The sequence below is a fragment of the Neophocaena asiaeorientalis genome, unplaced genomic scaffold, assembly GCF_003031525.2.
Source record: "Neophocaena asiaeorientalis asiaeorientalis breed wild unplaced genomic scaffold, Neophocaena_asiaeorientalis_V1.1 scaffold232, whole genome shotgun sequence".
Taxonomy (NCBI): Eukaryota; Metazoa; Chordata; class Mammalia; order Artiodactyla; family Phocoenidae; genus Neophocaena; species Neophocaena asiaeorientalis.
In genome coordinates this window covers 5,347,690-5,371,937 of record NW_020175672.1, presented here as the reverse complement: position 1 = coordinate 5,371,937, position 24,248 = coordinate 5,347,690, and the positions used below count along the sequence as shown (strand labels likewise).

At 40.0% G+C, this 24,248-nt stretch overlaps 1 protein-coding gene across 1 annotated transcript in view; it reads right to left on the bottom strand.

Moving 5' to 3' along the window:
- MDN1 (midasin AAA ATPase 1) overlaps positions 1–24,248 on the bottom strand; it is a 157,476-nt gene that overhangs the window by 99,758 nt on the left and 33,470 nt on the right. The window contains exons 12-26 of the mRNA XM_024731782.1: positions 23,516–23,611; positions 22,062–22,174; positions 19,961–20,109; positions 19,013–19,073; positions 13,235–13,446; positions 12,556–12,659; positions 11,086–11,230; positions 10,301–10,397; positions 8,849–8,962; positions 6,297–6,444; positions 5,529–5,639; positions 3,457–3,608; positions 2,645–2,823; positions 1,335–1,543; positions 1,003–1,149 (exon numbers count right to left, since the gene is read on the bottom strand). Of these exons, the coding sequence (XP_024587550.1) occupies positions 1,003–1,149; positions 1,335–1,543; positions 2,645–2,823; positions 3,457–3,608; positions 5,529–5,639; positions 6,297–6,444; positions 8,849–8,962; positions 10,301–10,397; positions 11,086–11,230; positions 12,556–12,659; positions 13,235–13,446; positions 19,013–19,073; positions 19,961–20,109; positions 22,062–22,174; positions 23,516–23,611 (2,037 nt within the window). The remainder of the gene's footprint in view (positions 1–1,002; positions 1,150–1,334; positions 1,544–2,644; positions 2,824–3,456; positions 3,609–5,528; positions 5,640–6,296; positions 6,445–8,848; positions 8,963–10,300; positions 10,398–11,085; positions 11,231–12,555; positions 12,660–13,234; positions 13,447–19,012; positions 19,074–19,960; positions 20,110–22,061; positions 22,175–23,515; positions 23,612–24,248) is intronic.

The following is a 24,248-nucleotide window of genomic DNA, read 5'->3' as shown; positions in this document are numbered from 1 at the left end:
GGGGGGGGCACAGCAGTGAGAGGCCCGGGTACAAAAAAAAAAAAAAAAAAAAAAAAAGTAAAGGGACTGCAATCATTTGAAGATAAATGTTCAAACCCATGTGTAAGTAAAGAACATAACAAATAATGGAATTCCATCTCATATAACACATAGAAAACAATTACGAATAATAATGCAAATAGTGGCAAACACGCAGGAAAATGAATCCCGCAGTGTGGGACCCCAGTAGTAAGAGTGGCAATTATTAGCTTTCTAGAAAGTAATTTAACAGTGTATAATTCTGATAAAAACCACTTTTAACCCCATAAAATAAATGGGTTATTCTTGGGACTTCCCTGGTGGTGCAGTGGTTAAGACTCCACGCTCCCAATGCAGGGGGTCCGGGTTCAATCCCTGGTCAGGGAACCAGATCCCAGATGCATGCCGCAACTAAGAGTTTTTGCATGCCACAACTAAGGAGTCCACAAGCTGCAACTAAGGAGCCCACGACTGCAACTGAGGAGCCCATCTGCCGCAACAAATAAATAAATAAATAAATGATGAGTAAGTTCTGGGAAATCTTTAGGAAAAAAAGGGGGGGAGGAATATTCTTAAAAAAAAAAAAAAAAACTGTAGCTTTGTAGAACTGAAAAGGGAGGGCCACACATAAAGGATCTCTTTAGTTATGTCCATTCAAGGATTACACCCATTTAAAAAGCAAAAACTGCAGTTTGTTGATGCCAAATTCCAACCTAAGTAAAATGTTCCATATTATCCACAAGTAGGGAACTGTCATCACATATAATTATCAGAAAAATTTTAACATGGTATTAAATTGCCAATTTACAACACAAAACCAAAAACTGGATATTAATGGAATGAGTTTTAAAGATAAGATCCTTACTCTGAAAAAAATAATAAATGGGTGGATGGGCTGTTTCTACCCCAGGAAGCCTCAGATTCTGATCACCAAATCTCATCAACACAGTCCATTTGAAGCTAAGTGATGGAGAGATGGAATACCTGAAGCTCCAGCATGACTTTAACCAACTTGCTGCAGTAGGAGGGTGGCAAGCTACACCGCTTGTGCAAGATGGTTTCCAACTCAGAACTAGGCAGTTCATCAAAGTGCAATTCCACAAATCGATTCCTGAACGCTCTAGAAAGCATCTGGGAAACGCACAGAAACAACATGATACAAAGGACCTTTTCATTTAATTTTCAAAATGTATGCTCTGCTATTCACCACAAAAAGAAAAATCCTTCAAAAGAGGTAAAAACACCTCAGTGTTACCAAGACGACTTTTCTACTCAATTCGGTAACAAACAGGAGTAAGGGGGCAAATGCTACACACCTTTCTGCCTCCGTAAAGTCCTGGGGGATTCTGGGTAGCAAAAAGCATGAAGCGAGGATGTGCTTTAACAACTTCTTGTGTTTCCGTTATGAGCAATTCACGGTTATCATCCAACAGTCTGTTCAGTGCCTCTAGCACATCGGTAGGGGCCAAATTTAACTCATCTAAAATAATCCAATAGCCCTTTCTCATAGCATCAATAAGAACACCTTAGAGGAAATACATACTGAAAATTAGTGCATAAATTAGTCCAAAGTTTTTTTTTAAATGTTATATACAAATCAACAAATCCTAGATTATCATTAAATTTCAAAGCAAATTATTCTCTGCAGCTAGTCATGTCCCCAAATAATTTGTGGTTGTGCGTATCAAGGATGCATAATTTTCAATTAAACATACTCCGTTTTATTTTTTATTATTATTATTATTTTTTTGCGGTATGCGGGCCTCTCACTGCTGTGGCCTCTCCCATTGCGGAGCACAGGCTCCGGACACACAGGCTCAGCGGTCATGGCTCACGGGCCCAGCCACTCCACAGCATGTGGGATCTTCCCAGACCGGGGCACGGACCCACGTTCCCTGCATCGGCAGGCAGACTCTCAACCACTGCGCCACCAGGGAAAGCCACTCCTTTTTATTTCACACAAAGGGGGAGCCAAAGCTGATGAATATTACATTTACAACTTACTTTTTCCCCTGAAGTCCACTTTCATTTAAGTCACCACATTCTCATCTATTCTCAGCTTCCCTCTGTTAAATGCTTACCCCTCTTCTGATTCTCTAGGAAATGACGTAGTTCAACTGCACTCTTCAAAACTAGGCCCCAGGACTTCCCTGGTGGAGCAGAGGCTAAGAATCCACCTGCCAAGGCAGGGGACACAGGTTCCATCCCTGGTCTGGGAAGATCCCACATGCCACGGAGCAACTAAGCCCACGTGCCACAACTACTGAAGCCCATGCACCTAGAGCCCGTGCTCCACAACGAGAAACCACCACAAAATGAGAAGCCCGCGCACCACAATGAAGAGTAGCCTCCGCAACTAGAGAAAGCCCGCGTGCAGCAACGAAGACCCAACACAGCCAAAAATTAATTAATTTTTTAAAAAGCAAAAAAACCTAGGCCCCAGTCCTGTGCACAGCCAACAAGATTAGTGTGGCTCAAAGGAAGCTGGGGCCCTAACCATCACCCTTTAACCATCACATAGCTCAGGGAGAAAGAAAAAACAGCTATTATGGCGTCCATCCTGTGCCTCAACTGGAAAGGATGAAGATTGCTTGAGGAGACCCAAGGAATAGAATTACAACCTTACCTTCTTTAAACATGAGCTTCCCTGAGGAGCCGGATGTGTAACAACCAATGTACTCCTGAATATCTGTGTGCTCGTGGTTGTTAATACGCACACAGTGGTTACCAGTAGCTGCGGCCAGCCACCGTATCAGGCTTGTTTTACCCACTGATGTCTCTCCCTGAATCAGCACTGGATATGTTCTTTAAAGGATCAGCCAATAAAGCAATTAAAAAGAGAAAAAAAAAGACAGAAACCAGAATTAAATCATGTAGTATTTAAAAAAGAACAACTATAACATTTAACATCTTCATAAGAGAACATTTTTATATACCTATGCACTACTAATGGAACGTTTCTTAAGCCCTGAGAAGTTTCTATGTAAAAATGGTTCCTCAGGGGCTTCCCTGGTGGCGCAGTGGTTAAGAGTCCGCCTGCCGATGCAGGATCCCCAAAAAAAAAAAAAAAAAAAAATGGTTCCTCAGAAACTACCGAGGAAAGTAATTCCAGCCTCTCTTGCACTAGTGAGAAACAGTAAGCAGGAGTAACTGTTACACACTGAACAAGTAATGGGTAATGAGTATCCATCAGCAAAATACTAAAAAGCAACCTTAATGATGGCCAAAATAATGTGTCCATATTGCTCCCACCAAAGGTACAACTAGAAACGATGTTTTGTGTCTGGAGAAAAGTGACAGGATTGACTTAGAAAATAATTATTCACTCAGCCAATGAATAACAATAGAGCCCTTTGAAAGTTCAGCAAGTAGGACTAGACTTTCAGCAATGCCTATGCTGATAAGACATCACAGCAGTGTTAGAAAAGGTCCACACACCCTGCAGAGACCACTCGGACTATGTCTCTCAGGTTCAGCTTGACGGAAGACGTGAGGATGTATGTCTCATCTATTGTAGGTTCCTTGTCTCCCACCGAAATCCAGTAGCCTTCCACCTGGATAAGCCGACCTCCTTTTGGTTCTGGAATAGGCTGAAAGACACAAGAGTTAGAGAAATAACCCACAGACCCACGACAACTATGGCTTTCAGAGAGGGGTGTAAAGTGGGAAAAAAAACTGTCACCAAGAATGCTGCTTGTTCTGGATGCTTTCAACATTAAAACCCACAAATGAACATGAAAAAAAATTACTTTGAGGAAGGAGAACAAAATGGCGACACGTACTGGTTTTAAAATTCAGGTGGGGTTAGGGAGATATGGGGGAAAACTTGAATGAAAATACTTTCTCAGATAGTTTATGACTCAGTTCTCTTCTCTCATCTACCAAACATCCCACTCTAAGTATTTTGGTCAAAAACATGAATTTCATATAAACCACATTCCCAAAACATAGCCAGTGTTGTATTGGGGCGGGGAGAGCGGGGCACTATGCACTACTATGTTCTGGATCCCCTAGAAGACATTAAAAATAAAAGCAACCCTCCAGAGAAACTAATTTGTTAAGGATAATATTGTAGATGATGGCATAACCTTTTGAAGGTATGGTGGAAGTTAAGCTGATTTATACAAAACTGCCATTTTTATAGATCAAAAATGGTCAAATGGTGGTCAGATATATAGCTATAGAAAAGTGCTCTTCTAGAACATTTAGCCCCCTGACTTGAAGCCACAGTTGTAGGCACTGCTTTTAAGGACTTCTCAGTTGGGCAGAAGAGCAGTGAGAAAAAAGAACTGTTAAGCCACCATCATATATAAGCATGAGGAAAGCATACAAAAAAATAAGTGGAGGGGAATGGTAATGCGATAATAATCGAAGCAAGCTTGAGTCTTTTCTCAGCATTGTCACAGTTTACCAAAAGTATATATTCATGTGTTACTTGTGTAATTTTTTAAAAGGAAAAAACACTGAATCCAAAGTACCCACAATCCCAATGGCTCTTTCTTCCTAAAGAGCAAGCAATAGACAAACAAGTCAGTTTGTGAGCCAGTTTCTCTCAGCCTCTTTAAATCCCATGTTATTCTGTAATTTCCTCTGTCAAACTGAAATGGTGATTGTGTACAATAGAAACAAGGAAAGGAAAGGAGAAAAAAAGCCCAACCATCGATCAGAAGGGGGGTGTGCAGATAAACTGTGGCGCAAGCTTCCAATGAAATGCTATGTGACAATTAGAAAGCACGTCACTCACAGTGATCTGTGGTACAGACATAAAAATATATCCAGGATATAGTTAGGTTAAGAAAGGAAACTACAGAACATTCTTATGAGACGGTTTCATTTATATTACTTATATTACATATATACAGGCAGACCTTGGAGATTTTCCAGATTTGATTCCAGACTACGGCAATAAAGCAATTATCACAATAAAGCCAATACGGCAATAAAGCCAGTCACACAAATTTTTTGGTTTCTCAATGCATATGAAAGTTATGTTTACACTGTACTACAATCTATTAGGTGTGCAATAACATGTCTAACAAAGATGTACATATCTTCATTTTAAAATGCTTTATTGCTAAAAAATGCTAACCATCACTGACAACATAGGGTTGCCACAGACCTTCAATTTGTAAAAAACTGCAGTATCTACTAAGTGCAATAAAGCAAACTGCAATAAAGTGAGGTATGCCTGTATTAGAATTTACCTTGATAAATCTACACACACACATATATTAGAATTTGAATATATAAAAAAGATTTTTAAACTTTTAAATATATATATGTATACACACACACACAATTTAGATGGAAAGGACTAACTATAGGGTTTAAATCTCCAAAGATCAGGATTATCAGGAATTTTCACCACCTATGTTAAAATTTTGTGGAACAAACTGACAACTTTTATAATTAGAAACAAGTTTTGCAAAAAAACCAAAACCAAAATCAAAACAGCTAACAATTTGATATTTCAGCCTTTCATTTAAGTCAAAAATCAAAAAAGAACCTACCTGCTTCAGCAGACTTTTAACATTGCCAGAAACAATGTGCTGACAGATGAGCTTCTGAACTATTGGGTGCGATGCCCTGTCAAGCTGTGTTAAGAAACCCAAACAAAAGCCCTAGAGAAAACACAAGTGTAACACTATTTATCCTTCTGCAGTAACAGGCCAACTTATTTCAGAAACAAAATTCAACCTCTCGGGTGGTGCTGGTGCCCAGAACAACTTTTTTTTTAAAAGAATATATTTTTTATTATTTATTTTACTTTATTTTAATTAATTAATTATTTATTGGCTGCGTTGGGTCTTCGTTGCTGTGTGCAGGCTTTCACTAGTTGCGGCGAGCGGGGCCTATTCTTCGTTGCAATGCGTGGGCTTCTCATTGTGGGGGCTTCTCTTGTTGCAGAGCATGGGCTTTAGATGGGCGGGCTTCAGTAGTTGTGGCTCGCAGGCTCTAGAGCCCAGGCTCAGTAGCTGTGGCGCACGGGCTTAGATGCTCCGCAGCATGTGGGGTCTTCCCGGACCAGGGCTTGAACCTGTGTCCCCTGCATTGGCAAGTGGATTCTTAACCACTGTGCCACCAGGGAAGCCCCAGAACATCTTTTAAATGGGACACAATGGTAGAAAAAGGGCAGGGTAGTTCCGGTATGAAAAGTTCTGAGCTCATCTGACTAAACAGAAAACACTGGCAACCCTGGCACGGGCATCCCCGCTTGCTCCTTCCCCATGGTGTGCCCATCCAACAAGCTCCCAACCAAACACAGACTGGACAAAGACCTCATAGAGCGAGCGCTGGATGTTGCCACACGGATTGGAGGCTGCAAATCGCAGGGCCCTACAGAGAGTCCGAAGGCTGTAGTGAGGTCTGTGGCCGGTCCCATCCACCAATTTTGTCCCAGACTCCTTCCGCACAGCTGTATAGAACCTACAGAGAGGATGCAGTTCAAAAGATTTATTTTATTAACTAATAAGCCCTACTATTTTGCTGTTGTTCTCACTTCTCTACAAAAGGAGCAAAAGGCATTTTTATAGATTAGATGGCCAAGCTTACATACAACTTCTTAGAGCATCAAAAATAATAAAGTGAATATTGATCAATTTCCCTTAGGATGGAAAGAGGAGAAAGGTGAGATGTGTCTGAATTTTAAGGGAATGGTAGTGAGATATGAGAGGCCCTTAGCAAGAATATACTGAATCCAAACACAGGGTTCCGAAGTCAGCTTTAATATGAGGGTTAAATGAAGTCCCTGGGTAATCTCTAATGGTGATGGATAAGCACTCAGAAAACAAAAGTAATGGTATTTTAAAAGAAAGTCTACAGATACGGTTATAATCAACAATGACAAAATGTTAAAAAGCATGATGATATGGTGACCATTTCTACTTTCATTACCACATAATTTAGAAGTCCAGAAGATGACAAGAGGGAAGAAGTTTCAGACTGAAACATCAAGTGCAAATCTCAAAAATTCATGAAGGACTTCCCTGGTGGTGCAGTGGTTAAGAATCCACTGCCAATGCAGGGTACACGGGTTCAAGCCCTGGTCCGGGAAGATCCCACATACCGTGGAGCAACTAAACCCGTGCGCCACAACTACTGAGCCTGCGCTCTAGAGCCCGCGAGCCACAAATGCTGAGCCCACACGCCGCAACTACTGAAGCCCACATGCCCAGAGCCTGTGCCCGAAACAAGAGAAGCCACTGCAATGAGAAGCCTGTGCGCCGCAATGAAGAATAGACCCCGCTTGCCGCAACTAGAGAATGCCCAATACACACAGCACCAAAGACTCAAAGTAGCCAAAAAAAAAAAAAAAAAAAAAAAATCATGATCACGTGCCACAAGACCAAGTATAACCAAACATGTGTCAGAGATGAAACCCAAGGGACTCCCTTGGTGGCACAGTGGATAAGACTCCACACTCCCAATGCAGGGGTCCCAGATTCAATCCCTGGTCAGGGAACTAAATCCCACATGCATGTAGCAACTAAGAGTTCACACGCCACAACTAAAGAGCCCACCTGCCACAGCTAAGACCCAGTGCAACCAAATAAAGAGATGAAACCCAAGTTCTTGCCCAAATGAGATCTGTCGTCCCTCCTTGCAATCTAGCTAGACATTCTTTCTTTTGTAGAAAGACTCTACATTCCAGAAGTGGGTTTTTATATATGGAACATGAACCTCTCACGAACCCGTGTCCCCTGCATCAGCAGGCGGACTCTCAACCACTGCGCCAGCAGGGAAGCCCTGTTAGCATTTTATAAGAGCCACACTTCAGCCACACTGCTTTATCTCCAGCTTTTTGAATTTTAACTACACATATTTACGCTTTTGTCTAAATATTCTTGGCTAACAAAAAGTGCTCTGATTTTAAAATGTGGTGTGACAAACCACTCCGAAGCCCTTTGACAAATACCTCTTTGACTAACCTATTTAAAACCGGGCTCCAAGTTTTATTTTCTAACCAGCATTTTGCTTTATATGTTCTTTTTCTTCACTGATCACAACCAAAAATAACAGTATTTACTGATTATCTTCACCTGTAGAATTAAAGCTCCCTGAAAAGAACCAAGATTGTCTGTTTTATTTATAACTGTATCCCTAGCATCTGAGCCACTCAATAACTACTTGTAAAAAAAAAAATAAAGAAAAAAGCACAAAAAGCAAAGTAAAACACTAATATGATCCAACTTCAAAATCTTTACATATTGTATATCTTGTTTTGGAGGACACAGATAAAATCAACTAAGTGACGTGCCCCAGATGACAGAGCCAGCACTAGAACCCAGGGTGTATGATACAAAAGACTGCACCCTTTCCACATGGCATACAAAACACAGAGGAAAGAAACTCAAATTAAAGCACCAAGCAATATAACCACTCTATACTTCATTCAGCTAAGACTCTAATAATTCCAAACTGGCCTCAATCAATTATATCAACCTTCCCCCCTCTACATTCCACAAAGCTAATATACAAATTGCAAAAAGTAGGATATCACCAAGGCAGATCAAAATACAAGCCATTTATATATCCTCAAGGGATTCAAACTCTTAGCTGTGAATAAAGAAGTAATTAGGAGAGCATTATCTAATTGTTTACATATTCTCATAGGTATTGACAATACATATTCTCATAAGCTCTCTATGTAGTTTCCTTAGGAAAATCCAAGGGAGTCCATAAGGTTCCAACATTAAAGTAAAATCTAAATAATCCTTCCATCAGTCTTCTCTCGTTAGAAGCAAAAAAGAAGAAAACAGTATACGTGCATGAGGTACACATTTTTATGCTCAGAGGAGAAGTCTATAAAGAGAAACCAAAAAGAACCCACGTTATGATTCCTTGCACCGTGCTCCTGTTCACACTCAAGCCTTTGAGATAATCCACAATAAGGATCTGTAAGTCTTCTTTACTTTCCAATTCTTCTACATAAAGTTCTGTGAACCTGTTAAGACAATTATTATTCCATAATAACCATTTCTGAGGAAGTTAGTACAGCTACTCTGACAGTACAAAAACACAAGACAGAGTTATATAAACTCATTTTACCTGCTTGTGATATGAATTATGAAGGCCTTTCAACTTGAGATACAGATTGATCATAATGAAATAGAAAATAATGTAACCGCTACCAAAAATCTACCATTACTACTTCGAAGAAAGTCAAACAGTCCTTGCAAACACAGTTACAAAAATAAGACTTTATTTATCCTCATTTTCAAGTGTTTTTGATTACAACTATATGTAACAAAAAGTACATGCAACAATAACAAAAAAGCCTCACTATCAAAATTTCATAGCTGTAGCAAAGGAAAATACATATTTGTGGTTGAAAAAATTTTCCTAAAAAGCTTTTACTACTTTTATAATGTGGGAGAAGATCTAGTAAAGTTTTAACACTATTTTAAAACTCAGATTCAACAAAAGGTTACCAACAATAAACAAGGTCATTTATCTTTTTTAAAAACATCTTTATTGGAGTATAATTGCTTTACAATGATGTGTTAGTTTCTGCTTTATAACAAAGTGCATCAGCTATACATATACATATATCCCCATATCCCCTCCCTCTTGCGTCTCCCTCCTACCCTCCCTAACCCACCCCTCTAGGTGGTCACAAAGCACGGAGCTGATCTCCCTGTGCTATGCGGCTGCTTCCCACTAGCTATCTATTTTACATTTGGTAGTGTATATATGTCCGTGCCACTCTCTCACTTCTTCCCAGCTTACCCTTCCCCCTCCCCATGTCCTCCAGTCCATTCTCTGTCTGCGTCTTTCTTCCTGTCCTGCCCTTAGGTTCTTCAAGGTCATTTATCTTTTCCCAAATGCTACATACATAAAACATCTTGCTCATGTCAGTCTGTGCTTAATGATGAAAACTGAAACTTAAATGTTCTTTTACACATCATTAGTCTCATTCAAGAAGACTCTGCCTAAAATGCACTTATGTTGCTATATGATATACTATTATTTCGTTATGTGAAGGTTTTCTAATAGCTAAAAGGCTATCTGAAGGAGGAAAGATTTTTGTTTTCAACAATATCCATGAGCCATTAGATGTCATACGAACAACCCAAAGGAAAAAAACTCCCAGTGTTCTGGAGCTTTCCACATTCCTACCACCTATAGAAAGAAGACTACTACAAGTAAAAAGATTCCTGTATCAGCAATCAATAAATTTCCAGCATTGTTATGAGGGCTGGTTACGTTAATACTACCAATCAATCGATAAAGAGAACTTAATTTTAAAAACAGCTCCAGGAACCAAGCCATGTCCCCTTACCTGTTTCTTATTCCTGGTGGGAGATTTCTTTTGCCCACATCAGTTGCTGGATTCATACACGCAAATAAACGGAAATCCGGATGACGAACCAGTGGTTCTGTTAAAAGAAAACTATAAACTCTCAACAACTTGTAACAATAAGTGATCAGGGGAAGACTAACTCCACTGAACCCCAGGGTGAACCACTATGCCTCAAGGCTCAGCAAGGATGGTACTGGCTGCTCAACCATCCTTGCCTTTTCTCAAACCCCAATGAAATCAGTTTCCAGATCTATGTACACAACTTAATCTTAAACTGCCATCCCACCATCTCTTATGGTGAGGTTGTTCATGCTATTTATGTTTCATCACCTATTCATCAGCGCGTAACACTGTCACTGAGTGTGCATGCCTTATCACCCACTACCCCAATGCCTTGACAAATTATTGTATTCTTTTCATTCCCTATATCACCTAACAATAAGACTTTGCAGAAAATTACTATCTACAGAATAAATAAATCACACTGGGAGGCCTATGTAATCTACCTAACCAAAAGAATATTACTTTTTTAAAAAAAACATTTTATTTATTTATTTAGGCTGCCCCGGGTCTTAGTTGTGGCATGCAGACTCTTAGTTGCAGCATGCCGGATCTAGTTCCCCGACCTGGGATCCAACCCAGGCCCCCTGCATTGGGAGTACGGAGTCTTACCCACTGGACCACCAGGGAAGTCCCAAGAGTATTACTTTAAAGAGGCCAAAAGGCCTCGCATCAAGTCAAACCCCAAGGGGATCAAGTGCTACCTGTGTCTCCTCGATCCAGCAACACCAGAGAGCCAGAGGAGCCTTCAAGTAAACCACTCAGACATTCCAATGTTTCTGGAGCAGCCAGATTAATCTCATCCAACAAGATCCACTCTCCTTTCTTTACAGCCTGAGCTAATGCACCCTAGAAGATGAAGTAAAATGTTAAGGGTCCATTTCAAACACAAACACACTCACCAAGAACAGTTATGTGAGCAGGGTCAGCAGCAGAGGCAAGGGCAAACCGCTCCTACCTGATGAGCTGACACCTTAGTGCCAAATGGCTGGTCAAGTTAACTTTTTTTCAAATATCCAAAAGGGTCAAGGGAATCTCTCTGAGCCTAACGATGAGATGCAATAAACTAGACCATCCCATTATATGGATGCTAAGGCAAATAATAGCTTACAATGTATTCAGATGTTTAAAGGTAACCAAATGGTTATTAAAAAGACCCAAAATAAATACAGGGTCAGGCTATGAGTATACCAAGAAAAGATAAATGACTAAATCAAGAGTGTATAGTGGTTGTAATTCAGAGCCTTTCACAGGTGCTGAAGAATATCAAGATGAATCTTTCCTCATCTCTACTGATTTGATCTCAAGTTCTATTTCCAAAAGCAATGAACTGACAAAACATCAGAAACTTAATTGTTTTACTATTATTAAACTGCTTTATGCTTTTGTTTTCATGGTGATCCTAACAAAGAATCTTCTGTAAATAAAACTGAAAAAAATAAAATGGAACAAACATATTAAAATCCAGTGTAATGTCAAGTCATGAAATAGGTATAGACCCTATTTTGAGAGCACTTGACATTTTCATTGGTTATATTAGAAACAATCATATTAAGATTAAGCACTGATGACTAAATTTCCCACAACAATGGATATATGGTTGAGGGACTTTCTCTCTTACTAAGACATCATCTCAAGTAAGATTCCTACACCTCCCTTAGAGTGTGGTCTGAAGACTGCCACAGAAACAATTTTCTTTAATAAAAATATAAAAAGCTTACGTCACAAACATTTAACTAAGTTGATCCTGCAAGGTCACAGGAGAGAAAACAGTAGAACTACCCATGCACTGGAATCAAAAATGTGTCCTAACAGGAATGGACCCAAATCTCTCTCTCTCTCTGTCTCTCTCTCTCACACACACTCACACTCACACACACACACACACACACACACACACACACACAGCTATGAAACAATAAAAAAATTCACTAGTTGTTCTCAGCTGCATCTTTAAAAATAGTAATGATGGTGTTCACCAAGACTTTATAATTTCTATAACAGACATTAAAAAAAATCTTCCCCCCAAAGAATTATTTCATTAAGTGTTTACTGTCTTAAACAACAAGCCCTAAAAATGTCAACATGAAGAGAATACAAAACAGTAGCCTCCTTACATTTGCATTTTGCATCAATTCAGCATTCCCTTAACCTAAACAACCGAAGCAAAATACCTCTACAAATGCAAACAATAGGGCATTTTCAGTCATTTTCATCTGTTGTTGGGCATGGTTGAGTCTAAGACCAAATGCTTCCCACTTCTCTTTTAGTAATGACCCTAGAGAAAAATAAAGACAAGAATTTAACATACACTTTGAGTTGTAATATATATAACTTAAAAGACCACACAATTAACATAACACACAAAAATCACATCTTAGAAGTATAAAAAATTAAGTCCAAACACTTACATGATGCCAACCACGTGCAGCCACTATACTAACCAGTTTGTTTATATGCATACGTATTGGTTAACTCGTTTATCCTCACAACAACCCTTTGAAGTAGGTACTCTTATTCCCACTTTATAGATGAGGAAGAAGATAACTAAGCCACCAAAAGCCCCACTCGCTGTGGAATCCAGTTTTCTGGAAGCAACCTCTTCTTCTAAGCACACGTGACTTACTAACCACTAAGTGGTACTGTACACCAACATCAGCGACCACCTGTGTTGATGGAAATCTTGACTAGAGTCACAGGAGCAGCAATACTTCAAAATTAGTCAGCTCTGCCTAAAGTCCTAGAAAGCTCTAGTGTGTATTGCTTCATTCTTCCCCCAAACTCTTCTCCTAGTTCTGCTAATTAAATTTCAGCCTCATGCCCTCCCACTGGCAGCCTGGGTCACATTCTTACCAGTCTCACTCTCTTTTCCATCCTTGTTGACAGCCGACTTGTGCACATGCTGCATTAGTCTGAGGAGATTGTGCCACCGTTTCTGCCTGTAACAGGTCTGAATGTGTCCCAAGAATGTAAAGTTTTGCTTCTTGGAAAATGTCTGAGCAAAGAGTTCCTCAAATGCCTCCCGTAAGGGTAGCCAAATAAGCTTATGGTCCACTGGTTTGTAACTGAAACAAAAGGTAAATACGGGATTCGCAAACTTCTAAAGCTAACAGAAGTTGGAAAGTATGCCTTAGAAAACAGGAATAGGTGTAAGATTTCTTCTAATCAAAATCAGAAATAATACCAAAATACTTAACATAAATCTATATTAAAGTTTTAAATTATAATCTATTTTCTCCACTCCAAGTGTTAGAAGCACCTATACTAAAGGTAAAAACTAGTATTAGATAAACAAACTATGAACAAATTTGAAATTCCAAACTGGGCAGTGAAAAGCATGTCACTGATTTTTTTTTAAAATTAATTAATTAATTTATTTATTTTTGGCTGTGTTGGGTCTTCGTTTCTGTGCGAGGGCTTTCTCCAGTTACGGCGAGCGGGGGCCACTCTTCATCCCGGTGCGCGGGCCTCTCACTGTCACCGCCTCTCCCGTTGCGGAGCACAGGCTCCAGACGCGCAGGCTCAGTAGTTGTGGCTCACGGGCCTAGTTGCTCCGCAGCATGTGGGATCTTCCCAGATCAGGGCTCGAACCCATGTCCCTTGCATTGGCAGGCAGATTCCCAACCACTGCGCCACCAGAGAAGCCCCATGTCACTGATTTTACTAACATGTTTAAATAAACATCATGTATATCTGATGATAAACCATACTCTATTAAGATTGACCAAAAGGTTTTTGAAACATTTTAGAAGAAAAATATAATGTCTGAAATTGACTTATTCTAGCATCTTAAGAACTTACTTGAACATCATGCCTTGTCAATGGAGGGTGGGGAGACTACTCCCAAAGAGATTCAAAATTGGGGGAGGGGGACGGTTAAAAAAAATATCTTAAGACATTGCAATGGTTTGTGACCTTCCAAGGCTCAACTTTTTTTATTTCTCAGCATTTACAGTCTCTCCTATTTCTTAGCATTTTATTTTTCTGGTTGGGGAATTAGGGAATTAGTTCATTTAAATTAAAATTTAATTTAATATTGGGGGGTTAATAACGTATAGAGTCAAGAAACACTGCTCTAGCTAAATTTAAAAGAAGTTGCCCAAGCAGCAGACTAATCATTCCTGGAAAATCTCAAGTATACAATTTTCCGTGGCCTAGGATACTAAATACTACTCAAGAATGATGACATAAATTTTGTTTCTAAGAAATATAATTTGAGAACTGAAACAATACCAGAATATGTTTCAGAACAGTCAAGCACAATTGGAGAACTCACGGATACTATTTACTCACTGGCCTGTGAGAAGGAATAATGAGATGAGTGAAACCCAGTGCCCTGATACTGAGCATCTATATGGAAGATTCTGATTCCAGAGACAGAAAGCATGAGAACTTCACAAACTCAATATCGCTTCCCAGTAAGCACTAACCCATTAATTAGTAAAGACATTTCTTTACTCCATTTTTTCAGCTGAGATTTACTGAGCGCCTGCTAGAGTTCAGCACTGAGTAAATGAGACCCACCATGTCCTGCCCCTCTGCAGCTTACAATCTAACCAAAGAGACAATAGGGGAATACACCTACTAGTATAAAATATCAAGTAGCAAGTGCTATGACTGGATAAAGTGAAAGGAGAGTGGCTTAAAGAACTGGTACTTGACTATGACAGTCAGAAGAGGCTGTGTCAAAGACGGGAATTGGAAGGAAATCAAACAAGGAAGGGTTAGGCTAAGCAAGTATCCCTGGGCAGCAGGGGAGCCACAGAGGAAATATCAACACAGAGCAGAGCTAAAGGAAGGAGACAGAGACGTGCCGGAGCCAGGTGATGAAGGGTTTGGAGTACATTCCACATGGACAGAGAAGTCAGTGGAAGGATCTGAGGAAGAGAGTGATGAGATCTGATCACACTGTAAAAGGATCGCTGTAAATACTAAATGGAAGAGAGACTGTGGGGAGGGTAAGAGTAGAAGCAAAGATGAGAGCCCTGCGCTGGACCAGGCAGAGGACGATGAACCACAATGACAACAGAAGAAGTGGTAAGAAATTAAACACAGACGTTATTTAAATAAAAGAGCTAGTCTTAAAGATGTCAGAATAGATGGATCCAAAGCTAACTGAGGCAGCAGAGTAATGACTAAGAACGGAGACGATCAAGACAGATTGCCTGGGTTCAAGTCATGGACTACCCATTACCTTGAACAAGGCACTTAATGCCTGTGAGTCTCAGGTCCCCTAAGTGTAAACGGGGATAATCAACAGGTTAAGAAGGCTAAGTGACTGAACACAGATGAAGACTCAAAATAGTAGCTGGCACAGGAGTACCATTTAAGAGTTACCTGTGACAACTATTACCACTAGTAATTGGCTCAGTGAATTGAATTCATGAAAGAAATGGCTTTATATTTCAAATTAGACTGAGCTCCTTAAGAAAAAATTTTGTTCATTTAAAGCTGAAAGCATACTGGCTGGAACGGTTAAGTCATCATATATTTCAAGTGATGAATAAATGAACAAACATACATACACCTTTCCGAAAAGAAAAATAAATAGAAATAAACTGTAACACAAATACTCAATGGAAACTAACCTGCCACAGGGAGAACTGATGAAATCAAACTACGAACCATTAGAGACCAGGGTTTCCATGATGTCTTCTGCAGAGAAAATATGCCTCAGGAGCAACCTAAAGGCCAAGAGGGGAGGGAGGTCTAGAACACCTGGCCCTCATGGAGAGTCACTCAGGGTCTACCTGTTACATACACAATACATGGAGACCACATACAAGAGTTCACTAGAAAATGGCTAGAACAAAAGAAAATGACTCTCCAAAATTATCATACATGAAAGAACATGAAGTGTAAAAGAGACACAAAACAGTGCATGCTGAATAACTGAAAAGGTAAACGGTTCACTTCATTTGGGGTCAGGATTCTGAGTTTGAAAGCATGCACTCCTGCCCTGCAATCTCCTGCGCAGTTTCCTTTATGGATGTTTCCATGGGTGGCTTAGAGGAGGACACAGGTTAGCCGTTTTATTTCTATTTCTATGAGACCTTTAATTTTCCTCCCATTTGTTCTTTCCTTCATTGTTAACTTCTCCAAGGATACCTCCCCCTTCTCTATTTATCTGTTTCTCCCTCAGAGGCTACCCCTCCCAACCCCATTCCCTATAGTCAGGGATGTGAACCTGTGTTCTGTGTTTGCCATTTAATGGTAGACTTTCCTTTTCTGGAATGATTTTTACCTGCTTCATCTAAGTCCTCTGTATCTTCTACTCTTTTCTACAGAGTCTCATAAGCTCTCTCTACCCCAACTCTGTCAGAATTTGGTTTACTTCTCTACTCACAGGTAATCTGAAGGCCTATGTGCTGTCTATCAGAAACCTACTTAAATAGAATGACAAAATTGAGTTAAAAGTTAAATGAGGGAAAAAGATATACCACACTAACACTAATCAAAATTAAGGGAGGGGCTTCCCTGGTGGCGCAGTGATTGAGAGTCCGCCTGCCGATGCAGGGGACACGGATTTGTGCCCCGGTCCGGGAAGATCCCACATGCCGCGGAGCGGCTGGGCCCATGAGCCATGGCCACTGAGCCTGCGTGTCTGGAGCCTGTGCTCCGCAACGGGAGAGGCCACAACAGTGAGAGGCCCGCGTACCACAAAAAAAAAAAAAAAAAAAAATTAAGGGGGTATGTATGCAAACAAAGATCAGAAGGCAATCTGCAGTAATGCAATTTAAGAGCCTAATGGCCTCGAAGGCTTTACTTTTATAACATATATTTATCCTTAATTATATTATTTTAAAAAAACCAATCTAAAGGATCCAGATTTGCAAACCAGACTAATTAGGACTACAAATTTCTTTTATTATATTTTAACCATAGTATTTGATAAATGCAAAATATATTTAATGTAAGTTACAAAACACAGAACTAGTTTCATAGATGAAACTAACCACACACTGCCAAAATAGAAGTATTAGCCCTTCTTTAACCTACCTCCCTACCTGCTGCTTTGTTTTCTACTCCCTTGCTTTTATTTATTTTTCCTTTTTTCCCTTGTCTTTTAAAAATCATTTTTGGTCTTCCAATTGTATACACAAGGGTTCTTAAGCGAAGGAGTCATTCATACATCGATAATATATATTAAAAGATGTGATTTACACACCACTTGCCAATAATACAAAAGAACAGAAAATAAGGCATACTTCCAACTATACGAAAATTGAAACATGTAAGTTTTCTTTTGATGACTAATGCTAACCTACTAACAAGGACAAATGGATATGTATTTTTTTCACCAAGTTGCACCAAAATAAAACTCCAGTTAACAAATTCTGATTTCAACCTTTTTGTATTATTAATAGTATCAAGGCACAATGTGTACTCACTACATTTAAAACTACTTGCAACGGCTGACGTAACACTACAAATTCTTAGAAGAGACAGATCCAGTGCATGTTCAATTAGTACAAGATTAACGCCATTTGTGTTAGGAATACTTAACAGTAGGATATTACTAAAGACATAGATAGATACAGAATAGAGAGAAATACAAAGTAGTATAGACATGCCTAGTTAAGTAACAAATTCCATATATTAATAAGAACACATTGCAAGTACCACAGTGAGGGAATGGGGAGATTAAGTGTCAATTAACTGAACAGAAGTAAAATGAAAACAAGGTACAAAGACCACTGGGGAAAAATAAAGTCAAAGTAGAATTAGAGTAAGAGAGGTAAGCCTCAGCTAACGGATTCAAAGACAGAATACAAATTTAAAATACATAATTAGTGGCATGTGTAGAGCAGAACAGAAGTAATAGGTCGGGATGCTTAAGAAAATGAGAAGCACCAAAGGAAGCAGGATTCCAAAGTAGCACTCCATCCAGAGCAGGAAGTGATATAAGACAAGGAAGAGCGATAGTAAAAAATAATGCTACAGCATAATGTGGTCCTCAAAAAAGAGTAAATAAAGAGCTTTCTTGCAGATATCACAAAGAGCAAAAAGGACAATAAATTCTATTATCTTATGCCTTTAAGAGTTTGTGTAAGCAACTGCTTAGAGTTAATGGGACAGACCCTATTAGGGTTCAACATAAGGTATGCCAATAGCAGCCATCGCTTTTACAGCCTTCAGCACAGACTAAAACTGTTCATGAAACTAACATTCAAAACCACAAATAAGGAAGAAGGGCATTTTACTGACCACAGTGGAGCGCCATGAGCCGTCCCATTTAACAAAGTGGAGGCTACTTAATGTTTCAAAGATAATCAAACTGCAGGAGAGCCTAGCCTGAAGGCAGCGTGAGCCTAGAACAGAGGCTTCAGATAAATGACCGCACACACAAACAGTACTTGATTACATACTTACCTTTTTGTTTTCCTCCCCCTCCCAGCAGGATCCTTGAGAGCAAGAACCTCAAGTGTTCTTTAAAATGAAAAGAAACATCTATACACTCAAGAGCTCCTTAATAAATTCTAATAAATAATACCCTGCTGGGGTGGGTGTAGGGGGGCAATTCTCTGAACATTTTTCCAAGGCTAGTTTTGAGCTTTACAGAGAAAAAGTATTTCTTACCTCAAATAGTGAACACAAAATAACAAGAAAAAGATTTAAAGTCACACTTACCCTCCCAGCAAATCTGCAGTGTCACTTTGCTGATTCATATTGACAACCCTCAAACGGTGGCCTTTAATAAAGAAAGGGCAAAAGGGTTACCCTGTATGTAAAGACTGACAATATCCAGTGTGATCCTTAAGGATGTGTGGACAAGGGCACAGGGCAAATCTTTAAATGTGCATTTCCTCTGACCCCCTCATTTTACTTTCAGGAATCTTGACTATTCAAAATTTTCACCTAACCCAGAGATATATAAAAGAAGATTCACTGCTCTAGCATCAGGTAACTGAAAACAACAAAAAACCCTTCAGTAAGTCAATGTCTGTCTATGAATTAGAACTAAATAAATATCCAGTGTGAAATATTATTTAGCCATCAGAATAGGAATGAGGCAGTTCTGTTTTTAAAGATGTCCAATTTGCTTATTAACTAAATGTAATACACAGAGAATGATCCTGTTTGTTTCAAAACAAAACCAAATCTGTATGTATTTGTAGACCACAGATTAGAACTGAAAAAAGTTAATACCCATCTGTTAACAGTGGTTATTTCCAGGGGGAAAGAATACATTATTTCCAAGGTAAAAATTTCCAGTGCTTATCTCCAGGGGAAGTGGAGTGGTGGCACTTCTTAAATTCCAATATTCTTTGGACTTTTTATTTTTTAAAAAGGCAGTCAGGGGACTTCTCTGGTGATCCAGTGGCTAAGGATCCTCACTTCCAATGCAGGGGGCCCAGGTTCGATCCCTGGTCAGGGAACTAGATCCCACACACTGCAACTAAGAGTTCGCATGCCACAACTACAGATCCCACATGCCACAACTAAAAAGATCCCACATGCCGCAACTAAGACCTGGCGTAGCCAAATAAATAAATAAATATTTTTTAAAAAATAAAAAGGCAGTCAGTGTCAAATGTTTGCTGTCTGGGGGAAGAGTGCTTCCCCTCTAGGAGTTACCTGTAATATGAGCCAAGTACTGGACGGTGGAGGTTTTGCCGGTTCCGGTCTCTCCCACCAGCAACACAGGCTCCCCTTTGCTAACACACACGGCGAGCTGTTCAATAAGAACAGAGGATGGCCTCGTAGCAGCAAAGGTGTGCTTCTCCCTGGGGAGGGGGAAGTATGCAAGCAGTTGGAGGAACAGGCTGCAAGCTTCTCTTTGTGTTATTTTGAGGAATCATATTTCCCACATTCAACAAACAAGAAGGAGGCAACTCAGCGTGACGGTCTTCATGTTATAACACAGGGGTCCCCAACCCCTGGGCCAGGGACTGGTACCTGTCCATGGCCTGTTAGGAACCGGGCCGCACAGCAGGAGGTGAATGGCCGGCGAGCGAAGCTTCATTTGTATTTACAGCTGCTCCCCGTCGCTCGCATTACCGCCTGGGCTCCATTAGATTCCCATAGGAGTGCGGTGAACCCTACCGTAAACTGCATGCAACGTATCTAGGCTGCACACTCTTTATAAGAATCTAATACCTGATGATCTGAGGTGGAGCTGAGGCGGTGATGCTAGCGCTGGCGAGCGGCTGCAAATACAGATTATCATCAGCAGAGGGGTTTGACTGCACTGAGACCATAATAAATTGACTGCTTGCAGACTCATGTCAAAACCCTATCAGTGAGTGGGAAGTGACAATTAAGCTGCACCTCGCGGACTAGACTGGACATAAGCAACACACTTCGGGTGTCACTGTCTCCCATCGCCCCCAGATGGGACCATCTAGTTGCAGGAAAACAAGGTCAGGGCTCCCACTGATTCTGCATTATGGTGAACTGCATTAATTATTTCATTATATATTACAATGTAATAATAATAGAAATAAAGTACACAATAAATGTAATGTGCTTGAATCATCCCGAAACTACCCCCGACCAACCCCATCTGTGGAAAAATTGTCTTCCCCGAAACCAGTCCCTGGTGCCAAAAAGGTTGGAGACCGCTGCTATAACAGATGTCCTTACAACATATGAATTGCAGAATTCATTCATTCTACATACGTGGAGCATTTACATAACTGCTACTTCACTAGGCTCTGGAAATTCAAAACACCAATAAGATAAAACATCTGTACTACCTATGTCACCTTGCACAAACTACTTAACCTCTCTTAGCTCGGTTTCCTAACTTGTAAAATCTGGATAACAACAGTTACTAGCTGTAGAGGGTTGAATTATGTTCCCCCAAAATTCATGTCTACTGAGAACCTGTGAATGTGACTTTATTTGGAAAAAAGCTCTTTACAGGTATAATAAGATTAAAATCGTATCATACTGGATTTAAGGGTCAATCTTAAATCCACTGGCTGGTGTCCTTATAAAGAAAGAGAAATTCAGAGACACAAAGAAACACACACAGGGAAGAAGACCATATGACAATGGCATCAGAGATTGGACTGATGCAGCTACAAGGCACGGAACACCAAAGATTGCTGGGAGCCAGCAGAAGCCAGGAAGAGTCAAGAGTCTTCAGAGGTAGTGTGGCCCCGCCAATACCTTGGTTTCAGCCTTCCAGCCTTCAGAACTGAGAATAAATGCCTGCTGTTTTAGGCCATCAAGTTTATGGTAATTTGTTAGGAGAGCCCTAAGGACACTAACACACACATTAATTCACAGGCTTACTACAACCACTACATGAGAAAACATGCAAAAAGGTACTCAGCACAACGTCAGGCATATAGCAAATATTTAATAAATAACTTTAATAAATCTCAGAAACGTATACAACTCCAGCCCTCAAGGGATTAACAGACTAATGTTAGGACCAAGCCTGACCTCCAGGTGATGCTTACTTCACTAAATACACTACAATGAATAAAATCAAAGATATACCTTTGCTAGTCCCAAGTCTCTAATGACCCTCATCACCTCCTCCACCTATTAACATCTAGTTTCACAGAACACATTTTGGGAAATCACTGCTCCTTACTGTCTACTACACTGAAGAGATCACAGTTCTGACATGTTTTACTCAAAAATAAGGGGCTGGACCAGACATTCCTTCTATCAATTTCCCAACAACCCCACAGTGCTCAGATCAGTTTGGAACCCTGTTTACCTCTGTATGTGGACAGTCTCACTTTGTTTCCGTAGAAGCCGCACTCGACCCACTTGCACATCTAGCTCATTGATCGCAATTTCTGGTTTATAAAGTTGACAGAAGAATTCAGCCTATGGGAGGGGAAAGATTTTACCTGAGTAAAGTTCTGCATGCTCTTCAAATACTTCTCATCCGTGAGGCTTACTGTGCTCCTCTAACATGCCCTCTACTAAGAGGCATTTTCGGGCTTCCAAGACAGGTAAGTTAGCTTTTAATTATATATTTTTTAATTCTCCAAGTTTCTCATATGTTTTTAAAAATACTGATCATGAATGTTACCCTGTAATAGTACTTTTTATTCATTCAAATGAGCCTCTATCTACCTATATGAAGTGAACACAGTGAACAGAAAGTTTTACTCCTAAAAGATATGAAAAAAACCAAAGTAATTTTTCTTCCTCTATGCTTTCCTCTGCTTTAAATTTCTAACATAATGCAGGAAACAGTCACTTGAATAAACCATGATACATCTGACGACAGCCAAAGCAGAAAGAGAAGCTGTGACAGAGGCTCAGGACACATACCCATCAGGCTCATCCTCATCGCTAACCCAAAGAACCAAGATTTTGCTCAGGGTTTGGGGTTAGGAGTAAAAGGGGCAAATTGCCCAGGGAAGGTAAACCCCTCTTCAACCAAAGGGGCTGAATATTGATCAACCTAAGCCAATCATGGTAGTCTCATTTCTCTTGTCTACTATAATTAACATACTTATTACCTCAGCCCCTTTTAGTAGGTGCTCCGTTACCCGCAGCCAAAACCATCCCGACAGTTTCCCGATAGCCTAAGGAACACCTCTAACCATCTCGGTTCCTGACTAAGGCTTTTGAGTCATCATTCATTTGGCAACGCCAAATATCTGCCTCAAGATGAGCCCCAGACATTTCTCCAGCTACCAACACCATTGCTGAAAGGCTCTCTCCTCCAGAAGTACATATTTTGATATAAAACAGGAAAGGCAAATATTAACAGTATCAGCAGTGAACCTAAGTAGTGGGTATACAGGTGTTCCACTTTTCAACTTTTTTGATGTTTGAATATATTAACTATAAAAAGTTGGAAAGTTGGAAAAAATCTAATTGTGCACAGAGCTACAGACAAAGGTGTTACTAAGACATGGTTCCAGTCCTGACACCACAACCTACAGAATAACATGCTCCTTAAGCACTGGAGAAAAAGGCGTGCGTGTGAAAAAGGATGCAAGGCAGCGCACTCTAAGAACGTGGAACACAGGGAGAACTACTTATCCAGGAGACAGTGAGTTTTATGCCCATGAGAGGCAGCAATGAAAGTACCAACTCTGACAGAGGAGGCTGTTATTTGCAAAAGCTGTTCCAGGTAAGGACCAGAGATCAGCAATTAAGCTAAATATCCCAGCTTCCTTTCAAGAGGGAAGTAAAAATAGTATTACATACCTTTTTCTTGGAAATGTTCAATTTGCTTCCAATGACTTCTGCCATTTTCAGTTTGCTTGTCTGCTTAGAGAGCATTGCTGTGAAACAGTCCAGAGCCTATTAAAATAACCAAGGTAAATGCCAACTGATTTTTAAAATAATACATTAATAACAGAGCATCACTATCCAGGCCACAAGAGGGAGGAACATAAAATCCAGCAGAACTTTTCTGCAAGTAAGACTAAGAAGAATACAAATAAAGTACCAACCCTAGACTCAAAGGACCTTACCATAACAGAGACAGGACACCAAAAAATGTGAAGGCTTTACTATCAAAATACCAGTTAATTAGGAAAACACACACAAACGCCTCAGTTTGCAAATCCAAAATTCAGGTAATAATAGCAATTGGCATTAATCCTTGGGTATATGGTTCCGTGGGGGGAAACGACTTCCAGACAGTGGAGGTAACACCAGAAGATTACTTTCTAGATGTAAAGGGAGACTCCTGGTGTGCAATGAAGGGATTACGCTGTCATTACCCTAACCCAGTACTTAATCTTAGCAACGACTGATAGGCCAACAAGATACGTCTTCTGCTATAATGAAATATAAAATACGTATCACCACCAAATGGATTCTACCCCTACAAAAGCTGAATTTGAATACATCAAGCATTTTGTTAAACTTCTACATACAAGAAAGACAGATAAAATGATAAGGGAAAGGACACGAGTACGGCAAAACAAAGAAT